The sequence below is a fragment of the Medicago sativa genome, chromosome 6 (genome assembly GCF_051527215.1).
Source record: "Medicago sativa cultivar Bolivia chromosome 6, Bolivia_mono, whole genome shotgun sequence".
Classification (NCBI taxonomy): domain Eukaryota; kingdom Viridiplantae; phylum Streptophyta; class Magnoliopsida; order Fabales; family Fabaceae; genus Medicago; species Medicago sativa.
Window position 1 is genome coordinate 85174574 of NC_140754.1, and position 17717 is coordinate 85192290.

The 17717-nt window shown below is 35.5% G+C and overlaps 1 protein-coding gene across 2 annotated transcripts; it reads left to right on the forward strand.

Moving 5' to 3' along the window:
* The first annotated feature begins 6778 nt into the window (after positions 1–6778).
* Positions 6779–11241, forward strand: LOC146917627 (beta-glucosidase 12-like). Of its 2 annotated transcripts, none has more exons than XM_085719459.1 (13): positions 6779–6978; positions 7643–7712; positions 8202–8260; positions 8351–8426; positions 8532–8628; positions 8707–8794; positions 8885–9140; positions 9229–9344; positions 9510–9727; positions 9907–9938; positions 10042–10144; positions 10642–10750; positions 10862–11241. In XM_085719459.1, exons 4-13 carry the CDS (start codon positions 8385–8387, stop codon positions 11055–11057), a joined length of 1257 nt encoding a protein of 418 aa, XP_085575585.1. In that variant the 5' UTR covers positions 6779–6978; positions 7643–7712; positions 8202–8260; positions 8351–8384; the 3' UTR covers positions 11058–11241. The 2 variants fall into 2 exon arrangements, with proteins under 2 accessions (XP_085575585.1, XP_085575584.1); XM_085719458.1 differs by having other exon boundaries at positions 8551–8628.
* The last annotated feature ends 6476 nt before the right edge of the window (positions 11242–17717 follow it).

Here is a 17717-nt window from a genome sequence, read left to right on the forward strand (position 1 = left end):
GGCCTGATTTTTAGAATGAGTGTCTTCAATTTCATTTTACAATTGTTCTTACATATAGAAGTGAAATTTAGTTTAAGTTCACCAATAACAAGTCATAGATGACCATAAAAAATTAAAATAATATTTATACTTCCCATATTTGTCCCTTGACTCTTCATTGACAAATATCCATCATTCTTTTCATGACAAATTGGTATTTCTCCCTACTATACTTTTTACCATCTATCAATTCCTAAAATGAAGTAGATGTAACAAGTACATGTGCAATTAAGCATACAAACAATAATAAATTGAGTGGACCAGTAGACCACACGAATTCACCTTGAATGCTCACAAGACCTAAAGGTGTTTATGTGCACACACAAAAATATATTTTATCTAAAAAGAAAAAAATGATCTTATATTTTTGTAATATTTGTCTTTTTGTGGTGTGTGCCGAAGAATTATGCATTTGATTATGTGGCCATATATGCAGGACTTGTTTTTATTAACTATTCTTATCATGGAGTATGCTAAATAATATGAAGTAAATTAGATTTACTTTATCTAAATCAGTTTTGAGCTCTATACCATATTATCATATGCAGTATGCTAAGCTCCCTAAAATCCTTTGTAACGAGATGGAAAAAATTCAAAGGAGCTTTTTATGGGGAGACACTGACCAATCTCGCAAACCCCATCTTGTGGGATGGGACATTTGTTGTGTTCCTAAGAATGAGGGTGGCCTAGGCATTAAGAGACCTCATCATATGAATGACGCTTTTCTTATGAAGATGCTTTGGAATCTAATCACCAAGCCTGATGACCTATGGTGTAAGGTTCTCTATAGTAAGTATGGAAGGAATAAAGATCTTAGGGTAGCCATAGATTCTAAATCTTATGATTCTCCTTTGTGGAAAGCTTTAACAGGTATTTGGGAACAATTTCAGCAAAATATTGTGTGGCAGCTGGGCGATGGTAACAACATTAATTTTTGGATGGATAAATGGACTCCTAGTGGAACTTCTCTTATGTCCATCCAATCAAACTTTTATTGACACAACTCTCCATGTGAGGGACGTGGTAACCCCCTCAGGAGAGTGGGATTTTAATTTCCTTAATTCTAACTTACCGTCTACCTTTGCTTTACAGGTTCTTGCTATCCCTGCACCTAAAGACACTGATGGACTTGACAATATTGGTTGGGGAGGAACCAACACTAGGGATTTCACAATTCAAAGTGCCTATGATTCTCAAAATTCTAGAGCTCAACCCATTCAGGGAGATTGGAAGGCCTTGTGGAGTTGGAAAGGACCACATAGAATTCAAACTTTTATGTGGATGGTGGCTCATGAGCGGTTGCTCACTAATTACCGTAGGAGTAAATGGGGTGTTGGAGCTTCTCCCATATGCTCTGGATGTGACAAAGATGTTGAAACCACTATTCATGTGTTAAGGGATTGCCCATTAGCAACCCAAATATGGATAAGCTTAGTCCCTTCGAATCAAATATCTAATTTTTTTTTCTTCTTTTGATTGCAGGAACTGGATCTTCAAGAATATCAATCATTAATTGCATGGTATTCAGCATAAAAAATGGAGCACAATTTTTATGGTGGCTTGTTGGCAGATATGGATATGGAGGAACAAAGCTATTTTTGAGGATGATTTTCAACGTCCAACTGACCACACTTACATGATTCTCAAGATGGTTGAAAATATAGACAAATACACGCAACATCCTCTTAATGTTCGCCAATGTGACACTATTTTCGTTGGTTGGAAAAGACCTCAGGAGGGGTGGGTTAAACTCAATTGTGATGGAGCATACAAAGATTCGTCAGGTCTTGCTGGTTGTGGTGGACTCTTTCGAAGCTCAGATGGCAGATGGATTAAAGGCTACTCACAAAAAATTGGAACCTGTGATGCTCTCTGTGCTGAAATGTGGGGAATGTACTTGGGAATGCAGCTTGCTTGGAGACAAGGTTTCCACAATCTTCAAGTGGAAAGTGACTCAAAAACTTTGGTTGACATGATCACAAGGAAAGTTACAATTAATGGGAACCCACCCACCTTGATTCGCCGCATACAAGACCTTTTAAAGTTGAACTGGCAGGTGCATTTCAATCATACCTGGCGGGAGGGAAATAAAAGTGCTGATTGGATGGCTAATTTTAGCTTCTCTTTGGACTCTTTTAACATTCATGTTATGGAGACTCCTCCTAGTGGGATCTTAAGTCTCATTTGTGATGACATTTCTGGGGCTTGCATGCCTAGGAAAATTCGTGTAACTCTTTAGTGTTTTTTCGTTTTTGGGCGTAAGCCCTCTTTTTCTACCAAAAAAAAAAAATTAGATTTAATAGAAAGTAATACATTTGGATTTGGATGTTAATGTGATATTTTGGAGACAAATATATTTGTACAAAGTGTCTGGATGGTATAATTTTTTGAGATAATTTAATTTAGATGGTTATTTAAATTTGGTTTATGTTGATATTATTATTTTGATGATAAATTTAGAGAATTTTTAAAATGAAAGGATTTTACAAAGTATTAAAAAATGGATTAAACTAAGTGATTCAATTCAAGTGGTTAACGAGTTATAAAGTATCCTTAAAAAAAAGTATTTATAAAATAAAGGAATATTGTTCATGAGAATCTGAATTCGAACTCTAAATTACTATAACCCATTTTCCTTAAATATTAAATATGCCAAACAATGAAAAAAAATGTTGTTAATTTATGACTTGTTCAAAAAAAAGTTATTAATTTATGGGCTAGAGATGGAGTGAAAGAAGAAAAAAAATAGTTGACTTCTCCATGTCAGGCTATCACCAAATATTTTGCTTGAAAATGATAATTATTGGCACAATGACATTCACGTGGAATTTATCTATATTATCTTTTCCTTCCAATCCATTATCTTTTCCTTCCAATCCAATAATGTATTTTTTTTGTTTAGATCTTGTTTAATAGTATTCAAAAGGGTGTGCCGAAGATTTAAAGCATTGGAACAAGAATCATTGTAATAAGTTGAAAAATGATATAGAAGATTGTCGAAGAGACCTTCTCAGATTACGGGGATCAAATGACATGGTGCATTATGAAGGGCTACAAAGAAGGATGACTCATTTGTTAGTACAAGAGGATATGTATTGGAGACAAAGAGCGAAAACTCACTGGTACAAGGATGGTGATCTTAATACAAAGTTCTTCCACGCTTCAGCCACTGCAAGAAAAAAGGTAAATAAAATTACCTCGTTAGAAAAGGATGATGGAACGAGGGTGACAGATGCAGCCGGGATGGCAAGTGTAGCTAGAGATTATTTTCATGACTTGTTTCAGGCCAAAGATAGTGTAAGAACACCAGTGTTGAATGCAATTAAACAGGTAATTACAAATGAGGATAATATTCAGCTTATGGCACCATTTCAGATAGAGGAATTTAAGGAAGCAATGTTTTCAATGCATTCAGACAAGTGTCCAGGACCAGACGGATTTAATCCGGGATTTTATCAACATTTTTGGAAGATTTGTAGTCCTGATATTTTTAGGGACTGTGTTTCTTGGCTAGCCAATGGTCAATTACCGGCGTCCCTAAATGCTACTAATATTGCACTCATTCCAAAAGGTACTGAACAAAGAAATATGAGAGATTGGCGGCCAATAGCTCTTTGTAATGTTTTATACAAAGTGTTGTCGAAGGTGCTAGCGAACCGGCTAAAGGTAGTGTTGCATAAGTGTATTTCTGACAACCAGTCAGCATTTGTTCCAGGGAGGTCCATTTTAGATAATGCAATGGTTGCTATTGAAGTTGTTCACTATATGAAGTTGAAAACTAAAGGTAAGCAAGGTAATGTGGCCTTGAAGCTTGACATTAGCAAGGCCTATGACCGAATTGATTGGTTGTATTTGAAGGAGGTGATGCTAAGGATGGGTTTCTGCCAGCAATGGGTGGACTGGATTATGATGTGTATAGAGACTGTGGATTATTCAGTGTTAGTAAATCAAGAGTCAGTTGGGCCTATTATTCCTGGAAGGGGACTCCGCCAAGGAGACCCTCTATCCCCGTACTTGTTTATATTGTGCGCTGAAGGGTTATCAGCTCTTATACATCAGGCTGAAGCTAGAGGCGAATTACATGGAGCAAAAATTTGTCGGAACGCGCCTATTATTTCCCACCTTTTATTTGCCGATGACTGTTTCTTATTTTTCAGAGCTTCGGAAGAGGAGGCGCACAAAATGAAGAGTATTCTTAACATGTATGAAGCTGCCTCAGGTCAGGCTATTAGCTTGCCGAAGTCTGAAATATATTATAGCAGAAATGTGGATAGTAATATTCAAAATGTGATTACTTCGACACTGGGAGTTCAGGCGGTTCTAGGGACTGGAAAATATTTGGGGCTACCTTCTATGATAGGTAGGAATAAGCAAGCAACTTTTAGTTATATTAAGGACAGAGTGTGGCAAAAGATTAGTTCGTGGAGTAGCAAATGTTTGTCGAAAGCTGGAAGGGAGGTGATGATTAAATCTGTGCTGCAAGCCATTCCATCTTATGTCATGAGTATTTTCTTATTGCCTTCTAACCTTATTGATTCTATTGAGAAAATGATCAATGGCTTCTGGTGGGGAAATGGAGGTAGTAGTAGCAGAGGCATTCACTGGCTTTCTTGGGATAAGCTCACGGTTCATAAGACAAAAGGAGGGATGGGTTTTAGAGACTTAACAGCTTTTAATTTGGCGATGTTAGGCAAGCAGGGGTGGAAATTTCAAACTCAACCTGAGTGTTTGGTTACAAAACTTTTTAAGGCTCGATATTTCCCTCGTAATGAGTACATTGATGCGGAATTAGGCCATAATCCTAGCTTCGTCTGGCGAAGTATTTTCAGTGCGAGGAGGATTGTCCGTTCAGGAGCTAGATGGAAAATTGGAAATGGTATAAACATCCCAATTTTTGAGGCACCGTGGTTAAGTCATGGGGGATGTATCTCAGGTATTGGACAATCGAGTGATGTCATTCAGCACTTAAGAGTTAATTCTCTGATTGATCATAATAACGGTATTTGGAACTATCCTTTGATTAGTGATTATTTTGATCAAAATGTAGTGCATAATATCCTTAGAACTCCTATATTTAGGCAGGTGGAGGAAGACCAATTAATTTGGAGATTAGAAAAGAATGGACAATATTCGGTTAAAAGTGCATATCGCTTGTGTATGGAAAATATAGCAGACAATTCACACTTATACCGGACAGGAGATTGGGGTAGTATTTGGAAGCTTAAAGTCCCGCCGAAAGTGAAGAATTTATTATGGAGAATTTGTCGGGGCTGCTTGCCGACGCGAGCTAGATTGCTGGACAAAGGGGTGAACTGTACTTCGTTATGTGCTATGTGTGACGAAAGTTATGAAGACACGAGTCATGTGTTTTTTGACTGCCCGAAGGCGAGAATTGTGTGGCAGCAGAGTTTGTTATTAAGCAAAGTGATTTCAGTAATGCAGAAAAGCAACACCACGGCTGAAATTATTTTCAGTCTACTACAAGAGCTGCCACAAGGCCAAGCAGAACAGTTTGCAACATTATTGTGGAGTGTTTGGAAAAGCCGTAATTTGCGTGTTTGGGAGAATGTTACAGACACTGGGCAGGTTATTGTTGAGCGCGCGAAGCAATTGTTGCAGAACTGGAATTTCGCAAATTGTAAGAAGCAAATAAGTGGGGCTGCTAGAGCTGCAGCTGCGCCACACACTACTGCTGTCATGACAGATTCTGTAGCTGCTGTCATGACAGATTCTGCAGCAACAGCAGCGCTGCCAGTTGAGTGCAAATGGTTGAAACCGGACCAAGGAAGGTTAAAATGCAATGTCGATGCGTCATTTTCGGAAGCATTGAACTGTGTTGGTTTTGGGATGTGTATTAGAGATGAATACGGGAATTTTATCAAAGCTAAAACATTGTGGTCAATTCCCGTTTGCTCTTCGGATGTAGGCGAAGCATTGGGTCTTTACCATGCTATTCAATGGGTGCGAGAATTACAACTTTCGAATGTAGATTTTGAGTTGGATGCCAAGAAAGTTGTGGATTATTTCAATAAGGGAGGGAAAGATATATCCGAGTTTGGAGCTATAATGGATGAATGTAGGAAGAATTACAATGATTGTTTTGAAAACTCTAAGGTGGAGTTTAGTCGGAGACAAGCGAATATGGTCGCTCATACTCTTGCTCGAGAGGCCACTTCCCTAGCTAGTCCCCATGTTTTTGATGATGTACCTCTTTGTATCTCGACTTTGATTTTTAATGAAAAGCTATAAGCTATTTTCTCTCAAAAAAAAAAAAAAAAGTTATGCAATATTTATTGAGGCAAAGTAAATCTGATGATCTATACAGTTATGAGCTATGAAGCACATACATTTTTTAGATTAGACATGTTTCGGTGTCAAACATGGATCATGTCAATATATAATTGCACTAAATTATATGATTTTTTAAAATTATTAACAATGTCGACGTGTCAATTTTTGTGTCGTATCCGATGTCTATATTTGTATCTGTGCTTCATAATTATGAGTTATTCATTGTCTAAAAATAGATAGTGGACCTGTCCATGTCAGGCTGTCACTATATCTTACATTAATATTCATAATTTATTGACCAATGACATTCACGTGAATTTATCTATATTATCTTTTGCTTTCAATTCAATGTATTTTTTTTTTAACCAAAAAAAAATTCAATGTATATTTGTTTATTGATATCTTGTTCAATAGTGTACATAAGGACCCAAGCTATGCACTATTCATTGAACTTTAGCAAATCTGCTGATCAATATAGCTATGGCACACATGAATGTTCTTCTTCTTATGAATTCTTTTTTGCTTATTCTTAGTTTAATCACTATCATTGAAGCTGCTACCATATTGACCGACGGTATTAGTCCGCCCCTCAGCCGGAGTAGTTTTCCAGATGATTTCATTTTTGGAACAGCTTCATCAGCTTACCAGGTACTCCAAATTTTTTAACAATCTTTTACTTATTTGTGTATATAAATTATGTTCGAGAATTAAGTGTGAGTAATGAATAATATAAAATTGAGAGGATCCGTATAACCGTTATATGAGATAATCTCCGGTGTTTTAGACTCCCCGTGATTCAATAGTGGTATAAGAGCCGATGGTTTGACCAACTCGTGTATGATGGTATGTGGTGGTTAGAGCTGATGCTTTGACTTATAGGAGTTCACTAGTTTAACTAATTGGTGTTCGATAATGTGTGGGGGTTAGAGTCGATGCTTTGATGACTTATACAAGTTCGAGAGCGTGTGGTGGTTAGAGTTGATGCTTGTACTTAGTGTCGTTAATTGTGAATCACTGCTACGCTACAATGTTATAGCGCTGCTATAACCACTATTTATCAACACTCTGTACTAAATATCATATCGTGAAACAATAGCAATTTTTTCAAATTTCGCCAAGGTATGTAGCTCCACTATAGCTGTTATTCGACAACACTGCTTTGACTTATTTGATGTTCGGAAACTTACGGTGTGTCCAAACCATTTGTATGATTCGTCTTAATCCGATGTTATGACTTTCCGTATTTTACACCCCCCCTATGACAAATATGTTTCAATATTAGTTATATTTGTTTGCACGATATTTTTTGTAGTACGAAGGCGCGACAAATGTTGGTGGCAGAGGACCAAGCATATGGGATACTTACACTCATAATTACCCAGGTTACACAAACACACTCATAATTGGCCTTTAAATTTTCAATTTTAAATAATTGGCCAGACAGTACTCTAGTGTGTTCCTTTGAAGTAGCCTTGTGTGCAAGGTTATCTTGTTCATTCCTATCATTTCCATTCAATTGATAATACCAGAAAGATACTCAGAATTCTCATTTTTGTCAATTTTGTTGATCAGGCTTTGTTTTAGTTAGAAATATTCTTCTGATTATTAAGTTGTGTCCAATTTTTAAAATTCTTTCTTATATCTAACCTAAGGATCATAAGAGAATACAAAACATTAGCACAAAGAGTACTTGTGACAAATATGAAATAGAGAGATAGATGTAAAATTTCATAATGATGATTATAATTTTTAATCGAAATGCAATGCAAGATTGAATTAGTTTTACAAATTTATTTAGTCGATATTAATTATCATATTTATTTGAGATGTCTCCAGTTATAGACTGTAATGTAACATATTTCCGCTGCCAGAAAAAATACTTGGTAGAAGTAACGGAGATGTAGCCAACGATGAATATCATCGTTACAAGGTGAAATACTAATATCCGATCCATATAACTATTTTAGAATGAATCTAAATCATAATAAAGATTATTCTCTAAACTTTATTGTTAATGCAGGAAGATGTTGAGATCATGAAGGAGATGAACATGGATGCTTACAGATTCTCAATTTCTTGGTCCAGAATATTGCCAAGTAAAAAACAGTAAATTAGAAACTTTTTTAATTTAGTTTTCCTTAATCATTCCAATAAAAAAAGGTATATTTTATGCAAATGAGTGACTTTTATTTAAATGTTAGATTGCTTGGCTTATTTCAGAAGGAAAGGCTAGTAGAGGTGTGAACATGGAAGGAATCAATTATTACAACAATCTTATAAATGAACTTCTTGACAAAGGTAAAATCTTCATATAATTGCTTAATTCTGATTTTACTAATTTCTGTCGAAAACATAGTTACTTTAGTTTCAATGCAGGACTTCAGCCCTTTGTGACCCTTTTTCACTGGGACCTTCCGCAGACACTTGATGAAGAATATGGCGGCTTTTTAAGCCCTAATATAGTGTATTTCACATGCCTTATAACTGAATTTATTATAGTCGAACAATATTTGTCGATGATCATTTTTTCTTATATTTTTCAATATATATGTAGGAATGATTTTCGAGACTATGCAGAGCTTTGTTTTAAGGAATTCGGAGATAGGGTGAAGCATTGGATCACATTGAACGAGCCATGGACGTTAAGTAAATACGGTTATGCTGATGGAAGATCAGCACCTGGACGGTGTTCATCCTGGCACGACCAAAATTGCATCGGTGGTGATTCAGCCACTGAACCCTATATAGTGGCTCATAATCAGTTACTTGCTCATGCAACTGCTGTCAAAGTTTACAAAGCGAAATATCAGGTTTTGCTTTATATACACTTTTTTTTTCGGACAGAAAATGTAAGAATCTCCATAATTGATTACCTAAATTTACTTCCTTTATCACTAGGCGTCTCAAAGAGGCTCTATAGGGATAACACTATCGTGTGACTGGATGGTTCCGCTACATGATACAGAATCAGATATTCGTGCGACCGAAAGAGCCGTTGATTTCATACTTGGATGGTAAAGAGCTTCATGAACCTAAATTTATATCTAAAACTCAACAAATGGACTGACTATATTCTAGTGTATACAATGATTTGCGATATCAATATCAAACCTATCTTGACTTGCAAAATGACGGTCCTTATATCAATCAAAAGACTTAATTTGAAGAATATATTTTAGGTTTTTGGAGCCATTGACAACAGGAGATTATCCAAGTTCTATGCGGTCATTGGTCGGAAGCAGATTACCAAAATTCTCTATACATGAAGTCAAGCTTGTAAAAGGGTCCTTTGATTTCATCGGATTAAACTATTACACTTCAAATTATGCTACCGATGCACCTGAATTAAGTGAATCCAGGCCTAGCTTGCTCACAGATTCTCAAGTCATTACTACAAGTATGTATTTTATTCACTATCTTTAAATCGATCGATGATAGAGTATTATGTTTTTCATTGATGAATTTACTCGACCTCACTTAATAGGATAAGACTTAGAGTATTATGTTAACAATCGATTATTGCGATTTTGAATAGTTTTTGTTGGCATTTGAACATGATGCATTTTGTTTCGACAGGTGAACGTAATGGAATACCTATTGGTCCAATGGTAAGCATGTGAATAATTTAATTGCTACTGCACCCCCATGCATCATTGTTTCATTTCATTTTTGTTTGATGAAAAGAGGTAACCTGTATACATATACATGCAGACTTCTTCAATATGGATGTCCATTTATCCAAAGGGAATTCATGACCTGTTGCTCTATACTAAAACAAAGTATAACAATCCTATGATATACATCACTGAAAATGGTAAAACACCAATTATTTTTTATTTTCAAATCTAAAAAGTTAATATTCATCCATAAAGACTATTTGTTGGTGCAAATTTATACTTAATGTAAAATTGATGCTTGAGATTAAAGGTGTATCGGGTGTTCGACAAAGTGTCAGTGAACATATGTAGTTGCATTTGATAACTTCTATTTTTTTAAATATTATTGATGGTTACGTATCGGTCTCTATGTCAAATTTGCACTAACAATAATAATTTAAGAAAATAGAGTCTGATATGTAACTGTCAATACTAATTTTAGAAAATTGAAGTAAAATGTAATTACACATGTTTACTGACCCTTGTCGAACACCAAATACACCTTCAATCTGAAGCATCGGTGATGTATTGACATTGTCAATGCTTGATATGTTTATACTAAAGTTGAAGGGTGTCATTTTTGTATACTATAATGGTTATTTCCTTATGACAAATTTTTTTATGAGAAATAAATAATTTATTAAATTATGTATAGGTATAGATGAGCTCAATGATCCAACACTCTCACTTGAAGAAGCCCTTGCAGATACAGCAAGGATTGATTATTTTTATAATCATCTCTATTATCTTAAATCTGCAATCAAGTAAGTTATTGAATAAAAGATGCACAAATAAAATAAAATTAGTTACTCTATTGTATATATGTATGAGTTGTAAGTTATGCTTAACATTTTTTCACTCTTTGAATTTTTCAGGGATGGTGTGAATGTAAAAGGATATTTTGCATGGTCATTGCTCGACAACTTCGAATGGACATTAGGCTATAGAGTGAGAACTGGAATCAACTTTGTAGATTATAAAAATGGTCTCAAAAGATATCCAAAAATGTCAGCCATATGGTTTAGGAATTTCCTACAAAAGAAAAACGTTAGCTATGGTGATTTGCGCTAAGATGGTCAACTTGATTAATCATGTATAGCTTAAATATGATTGCAATGAGCAATATTGTTCCATGATACTTTTGGTATAGAGTACAATACATTATCTCAAGATATAATTTTTTTTTTTTGAGTAATTATCTCAAGATATAATTGTTGACAAGGTCTTAAATGGTTTAATGATAATTGATGGTAAACAGGGTTTCCATAAATATCTATTAGATTATGAAAAGGAAAACAAAAGGACATTTAATCTAGATTTTTTTTTTTGAGGGAATCTAGAGTTGCTTTTGAAATTCAACAAAGTTACATAATTTTATTTTAAGGATAATGCTACATCACACGAATTAACAGTTCACGAGAGCATAATTTTTTTTTACATAATTTTATTTTAAGGATAATGCTACATCACACGAATTAACAGTTCACGAGAGCATAATTTTTTTTTTGAGAAATGATATTTGAACATTCATTTTGTGACAACTTTATCTCTCATACTCACATTATTTTTTACTTTACCTCTCTATTTGTTAAAGATAGTGAAGTTTAAGTTGGTTGTGGTTACTTGCTTAGCAAGTTAGTAGCTCAACAAATTACAGCTGTAATAGTTAGTTAGTAGTTAGTTACTTGAGAGTTAAGTAACCATAGTTGAGTTAGAATATAATAGGTACTATATATACCTATGAGTAGCTCTTTTGTAAGACGATCATTCACATGAAATAATAAACAGTTTTCAGTTTCATTTTTTCTTCTTCATCTTGTTCATTGCAAGCTTGATTTGTGCTTCCATGGAGTTTGAGATTGTCCTTTAACATGGTATCAGTCGCATACCAAATCTCAACTCCATTTATCTTTTTTCTTCCGTTGCGTTTCGTCTCTGTTTCTTCTGTAAATTGCAATTTTTTGCTTCCATAAATTGCAATTTTTCCTCTGTTTTCTTCCCGTTTGATTCTTTTTCGATCAATTTCATTTGTTTTGAGTTGTTTTCAATTCATCATGTCTGATGAAGGTTCGTCTAGTAGCTTTCATGGCGGTTTCACTACGCCCAAGAACAAGGGTTATCAAACGGATGCGTTGAGTCCATATTTCATGCATCCAAATGAAAATCCTGGTGCTGTTCTTGTTACTCCTCTTCTTTCAGGCACCAATTATCATTCTTGGTCTCGTTCCATGCAAGTTGCGTTACGATCAAAGCACAAATTGCATTTCATCAATGGTACGCTTCCAAGACCAAGTGATGATGATCATGATTCCATAGCGTGGGATCATTGTAACACAATGATAATGTCATGGCTGAGCAATTCAGTTGATCCTGAAATTTCTCAGAGCATTTTATGGATGGATACTGCATTTGAAATCTGGACAGAACTCAAAGAAAGGTTTTATCAAGGTGATATCTTTCGTATTTCAGATCTTCAAGAGGAAATTTACACCCTGAAGCAAGGTGAGAGTTCTATCTCCTCTTATTACACTAAAATGAAGAAACTTTGGCAAGAACTAGACAACTTCAGACCCATTCCCACCAGTAATTGTGTGGCTGATTGCAAAGCTATTGCAAAGATGCATGAGTATAAAGATTCTGATCAGGTTATACGTTTTCTTAAGGGTTTGAATGAGCAATTTTCAGCTGTAAGGTCTCAAATTATGTTGATGGATCCTCTTCCCAGCATTGGCAAAGTTTATTCTTTACTTGTTCAGCAAGAAAGACAAGTGGTTGTTCCATTAGATGAATCAAAGCTGTTAGCTGTTTCTAATAACTCTTTTGCTGGGAATTCTTCATATGGTAGAGGTAATGTGAATGCTTCTCGTGGTAGAGGTGATAGGGGAGGCAGGTCTTCATATGGTAGAGGTAAAGGAATTAGGGCTTGCACTTTCTGTGGAAAGTCTAATTATACAGTTGACACTTGTTTCAAGAAATATGGTTTTCCTCCTCATTATCAGCAAGAAAACTCCATCAACAATTGTACCAATGTCAATGGAAATGAAGAAGAACAAAATTCTGGAAATGTTGAAGATGATCAGAATGAATCTACAGCTGAGAAATTCTCTCTTACTTCTGAGCAACACAAAGCTTTGCTAGCACTTTTACAAAATTCAAACACTTTGTCATCTCATAGTTTGAATCATATCACCACTACTCCTGCATCACGCACATGTATTATCTGCACCATTCCCACATTACCCAAACCTGATGCTTTTATTCATGATTCAGGAGCCACATACCATGTTTGTCATTCCTTAAAATTTTTTCAATGCATGAAGAGAGTTGCACCTATAAAAATCAAATTACCTAATGGTTCCATTGTTTCTACAACATTAATAGGCACTATAGTTTTTACTTCTGATCTTTATCTCACTGATGTGTTATATTTCCCTCAATTTTCATTCAACCTTATGTCCATTCCTAAAATGTTTAAAAACCTGCACTGCACATTCTTTTTTGATGATTCAAGGTGTTTGATACAGGCAAAGCATTCCCAGAAGATGATTGGTGCAGCTGAGTTAGAAGATGGATTGTATCTGCTCAAGACACCTTTAGCTAGTATAGTGCATACTCCTAGTTTACATTGTGTCAATAATGTCAAAACTATGAATAAAGATTGTAATATGTGGCATATGCGTTTTGGGCATGCCTCATATGACAAGTTGATTGAAATAAAGAAATATTTTCCTTGTGTTTCCATTAGTAATTCTTTTGATCCTTGTGATGTTTGTTTTTATGCTAAGCAAAATAGGCTTCCTTTTTCTTTAAGTACTCATCAGTCTAGTAAAGTTTTTTATTTAGTTCATATGGATATTTGGGGCCCTCTGGCCATCACCTCCATGTTTGGTTTCAAGTATTTTCTTACTATTGTTAATGATAAAAGCATATTCACTTGGGTTTACCTAATGAGGCTTAAATCTGAGACTGCTACTATCATCAAATCCTTTGTTAACTTGGTTCAAACTCAGTTTAATTCAAAAATCAAAACCATCAGAACTGATAATGGTCAAGAGTTTATTTTAAAAGATTTTTACAATGCCACAGGCATATTACATCAAACTTCCTATGTCAGCACTCCTCAACAGAATGGCATAGTAGAGAGAAAGCATCAACATATTCTTGGGGTTGCTAGATCTCTTTTATTTCAATCTAATCTGCCAAAAACTTTTTGGGCTCATGCCATTGGCCATGCTGTTCACATTATCAATAGGTTACCTTCACCTTTTTTGTCTCAAAAATGTCCCTTTCAAATTGTCTATGATTGTTTACCAGATATTAGTTACCTCAAAGTGTTTGGATCTTTATGCTTTGCTTCTACTCTTCAAGCCAATTGACATAAACTAGATTCCAGATCAAGAAAATGTGTTTACTTAGGGTATAAACAAGGTGTTAAAGGTCATATTTTGTTTGATTTACTCAACAAGGAAATTTTCATCTCTAGAGATGTTATATTTTTTGAACATATCTTTCCCTATCAATCAACTGTGCCATCTGATAGTGCTCATAAACCTGCATTTTCTACTTCTGCACAATCTTTATTTGATGAAAGTATCCCTGCTCATAATCATAATCATAATCATTCATCTCCAAATCATACATCAATTGATTTATCATCCATTCCTACCACATCCCCATTATCATCATCAACTGTTCATTCATCTGATTCCCTTGATCATATGAATACATCTGCATCAACTGCATCCCATTCTTCTTCTTCTTCTTCTGAATCCCATGATTCTTCTTCGATGCATAACATTCCCATCATCAGAAAATCTTCTAGAATTCACAAACCACCTGCATATCTAGAAGCATATCATTGTAACATGCTCAGCAATACAATCCATCCTCCTTCTCTATCTGCCTCATCATCATCTGCTGAATCTTGTAAGTACCCTTTATCTTCTTACTTGTCTTATCACCAACTCTCTTCTGCACACAAACACTTTACTCTATCCTTATCATCTAACCCTGAACCTACAAACTATGATGATGCAATGTGTGATGAAAATTGGAAAAATGCTGTCAAAGTGGAGTTAGAGGCATTGAACAAGAACAACACATGGATATTAACTTCCTTGCCTGCTCATAAGAAAGCCATTGGTTGCAAATGGGTCTTCAAACTTAAGCTTCATGCTAATGGCACTGTTGAGAGATATAAGGCCAGGCTTGTTGCTAAGGGTTTCACACAGACAGAAGGGATTGATTATATGGACACCTTCAGTCCAGTAGTCAAAATGACAACCATTAGAGTACTTTTGTCAATTGCTGCCTCTCAAAATTGGCATCTTTACCAACTTGATGTCAATACTGCCTTCCTTCATGGTGATCTCAATGAGGAAGTATATATGCAGCCCCTCCTGGTCTTATTTTATCAACCCCTGATCAAGTGTGTAAATTGCAAAGATCCCTTTATGGGTTGAAACAGGCAAGCAGACAATGGAACACCAAACTCACTGAAACAATACTCTCTTCAGGCTATATCCAATCCAAAGCAGATTACTCCCTTTTCACTAAGAAATCTGCTCAGGGTTTCACTGTTATTCTGGTCTATGTAGATGATTTGGTCTTAGGGGGGATTGATATTACTGAAATCCAACAAATTAAGACCCTATTGGACAAAAAATTCAGCATCAAAGATCTAGGAACTCTGAAATATTTTCTAGGATTTGAAGTTGCAAGATCACAAGCTGGAATCACTTTATGTCAGAGAAAATACACTCTAGATCTATTACAAGATGCTGGTCTCTTAAGTTCAAAGCCATGTCCCACTCATATGCAACCTCAACTCCAACTACATAAGAATTCTGGAGAACTTCTATCTGAATCAACAACATATAGAAAGTTGATTGGCAAACTGTTATATTTGACTCACTCCAAACCAGAAATAGCTTATGCAGTGAGTAAATTGAGTCAATTTCTAGATGCTCCTACTACTGAGCATATGCTTGCAGGATTGCATGTTCTCAAGTTTCTTAAAAATAATCCTGGCCAAGGGTTATTCTTCCACTACAAGAAAAAATGCATTTTGCGACCCTTAAAATGACGGATTGCGACTGTTCTAAGGGTCGCAAATTCACATCTGCGACTGTTCTTGAACTGTTAGGGATGTTGGGGTCGCAACAGCATTTTGCGACAGTTCACAAAACAGCCGCTGCAACAGCCGCAATGGGTATTGCGACACTTCAAAACAGTCGCAAAGTACATTTTTTTTTGTTTGAAAGGGGTGTTGCGACAGTTTATAACAGTCGCAATTGATGAAAAATATTTTTAAAATCCCATTGCAGCAGTTTGGAACTGTCGCAGATGTTGAATTTATTTAAAAAAAAATAAATAAATCAGTTTAATTATACTTGAAACATATCGTCAGACATTATCTCATCAAATGTGAGACTCTTATTATAACAATAATAGAGATCATACATTAAGGTTTGAAACTTGATGTTTCATGGATTCTTTGTGGCATGGTTCCAAACAAAATCTATATATGTTTCAGACAAAATTATACAGATCATATACATCATGTACACATCTTTCCAGACACACTACCTCTGAGAACTTCCACAATTTTAAGAACCAATGGCTTGAGCTAATTCAAAATAATGATGCCTAACAAGCTGTTTATCCGACTGACCCCTCAAGCTTCAAGCTCATGAGTTGGTTCACCTCGGAGCCAAATTCATCGGGAAGCTCGTTGAAGACATCACGGCAAAATCCAGAGATCATAGCAGCCATTGCTTTTTCATAGTCTATTCCTTTCTGTTGAAAGTAAAATAACTGATCTTCACCAATTTTCGACGTACTAGCCTCATGCTCAATTCTTGCTGTTGGATTTTTCACCTAGAAAACAATTGCAATTTCATGAGCAGAAGTCTTGAGGCAATTTTATTGACATTACAGAATAGAAAAAAGGGTGAAAATAAGAAGGAAACAAATAGGAAGTAGTAGGAGTTAACTTGGGTATGGAAACTGTGCACAATAATGCTATCAAATAAACAAAGAGCTAAATCCATATCAACAATGAACTATTTTTTGTCTCAACCAAACATTGTAAGAGTTTTAGCCTCCGGTAAACAAGATAAAAGACACGATTCTTCAAGCTATATGTATACACACACCAAAGTTGTGTTCAATCAATATAGAAAATGGGGTCATGTAAATCAGGACCAAAACCTAACATCAAATAGTTGCAGGATACACCAACAATTTCTAGTGTTCTTCCGCCATTAATTTGATCTAGACCACGTGTATTAGTTGAAAAAGTACTGATTTTGTGCAACAGAACAACCATATAGTGCTTAAATCATAGCTATATAATTGACCACAACATTTTTTTTTTTGAAATAGCATATTCATTAATACCCACGCAACAGAAGTGCAAAACGGCGAGGAAATACAAAGAGGCCAAAACAAACAAACCAAAAACTGATGGCAGGAAACCACACACCAGCCTGGAAAATCAGTCCAGCAAACATAAAATCCTAGAAAACAAACACACAGGCACCTAGAAATCACACAGGCACCAAAACACGGCAGGCCCATAGCAGAAACTCCCAACCAGCCAAAAATAGAACTAGCAGAACAGGTTCTGCATCAGATACCGCAACCAAAACAGAAACACACTCCCATCTCGTCTCATACACAGTTAAGGCAGTCTCTAGGATTCCATGTCATGCTTGATACAAGGCATGA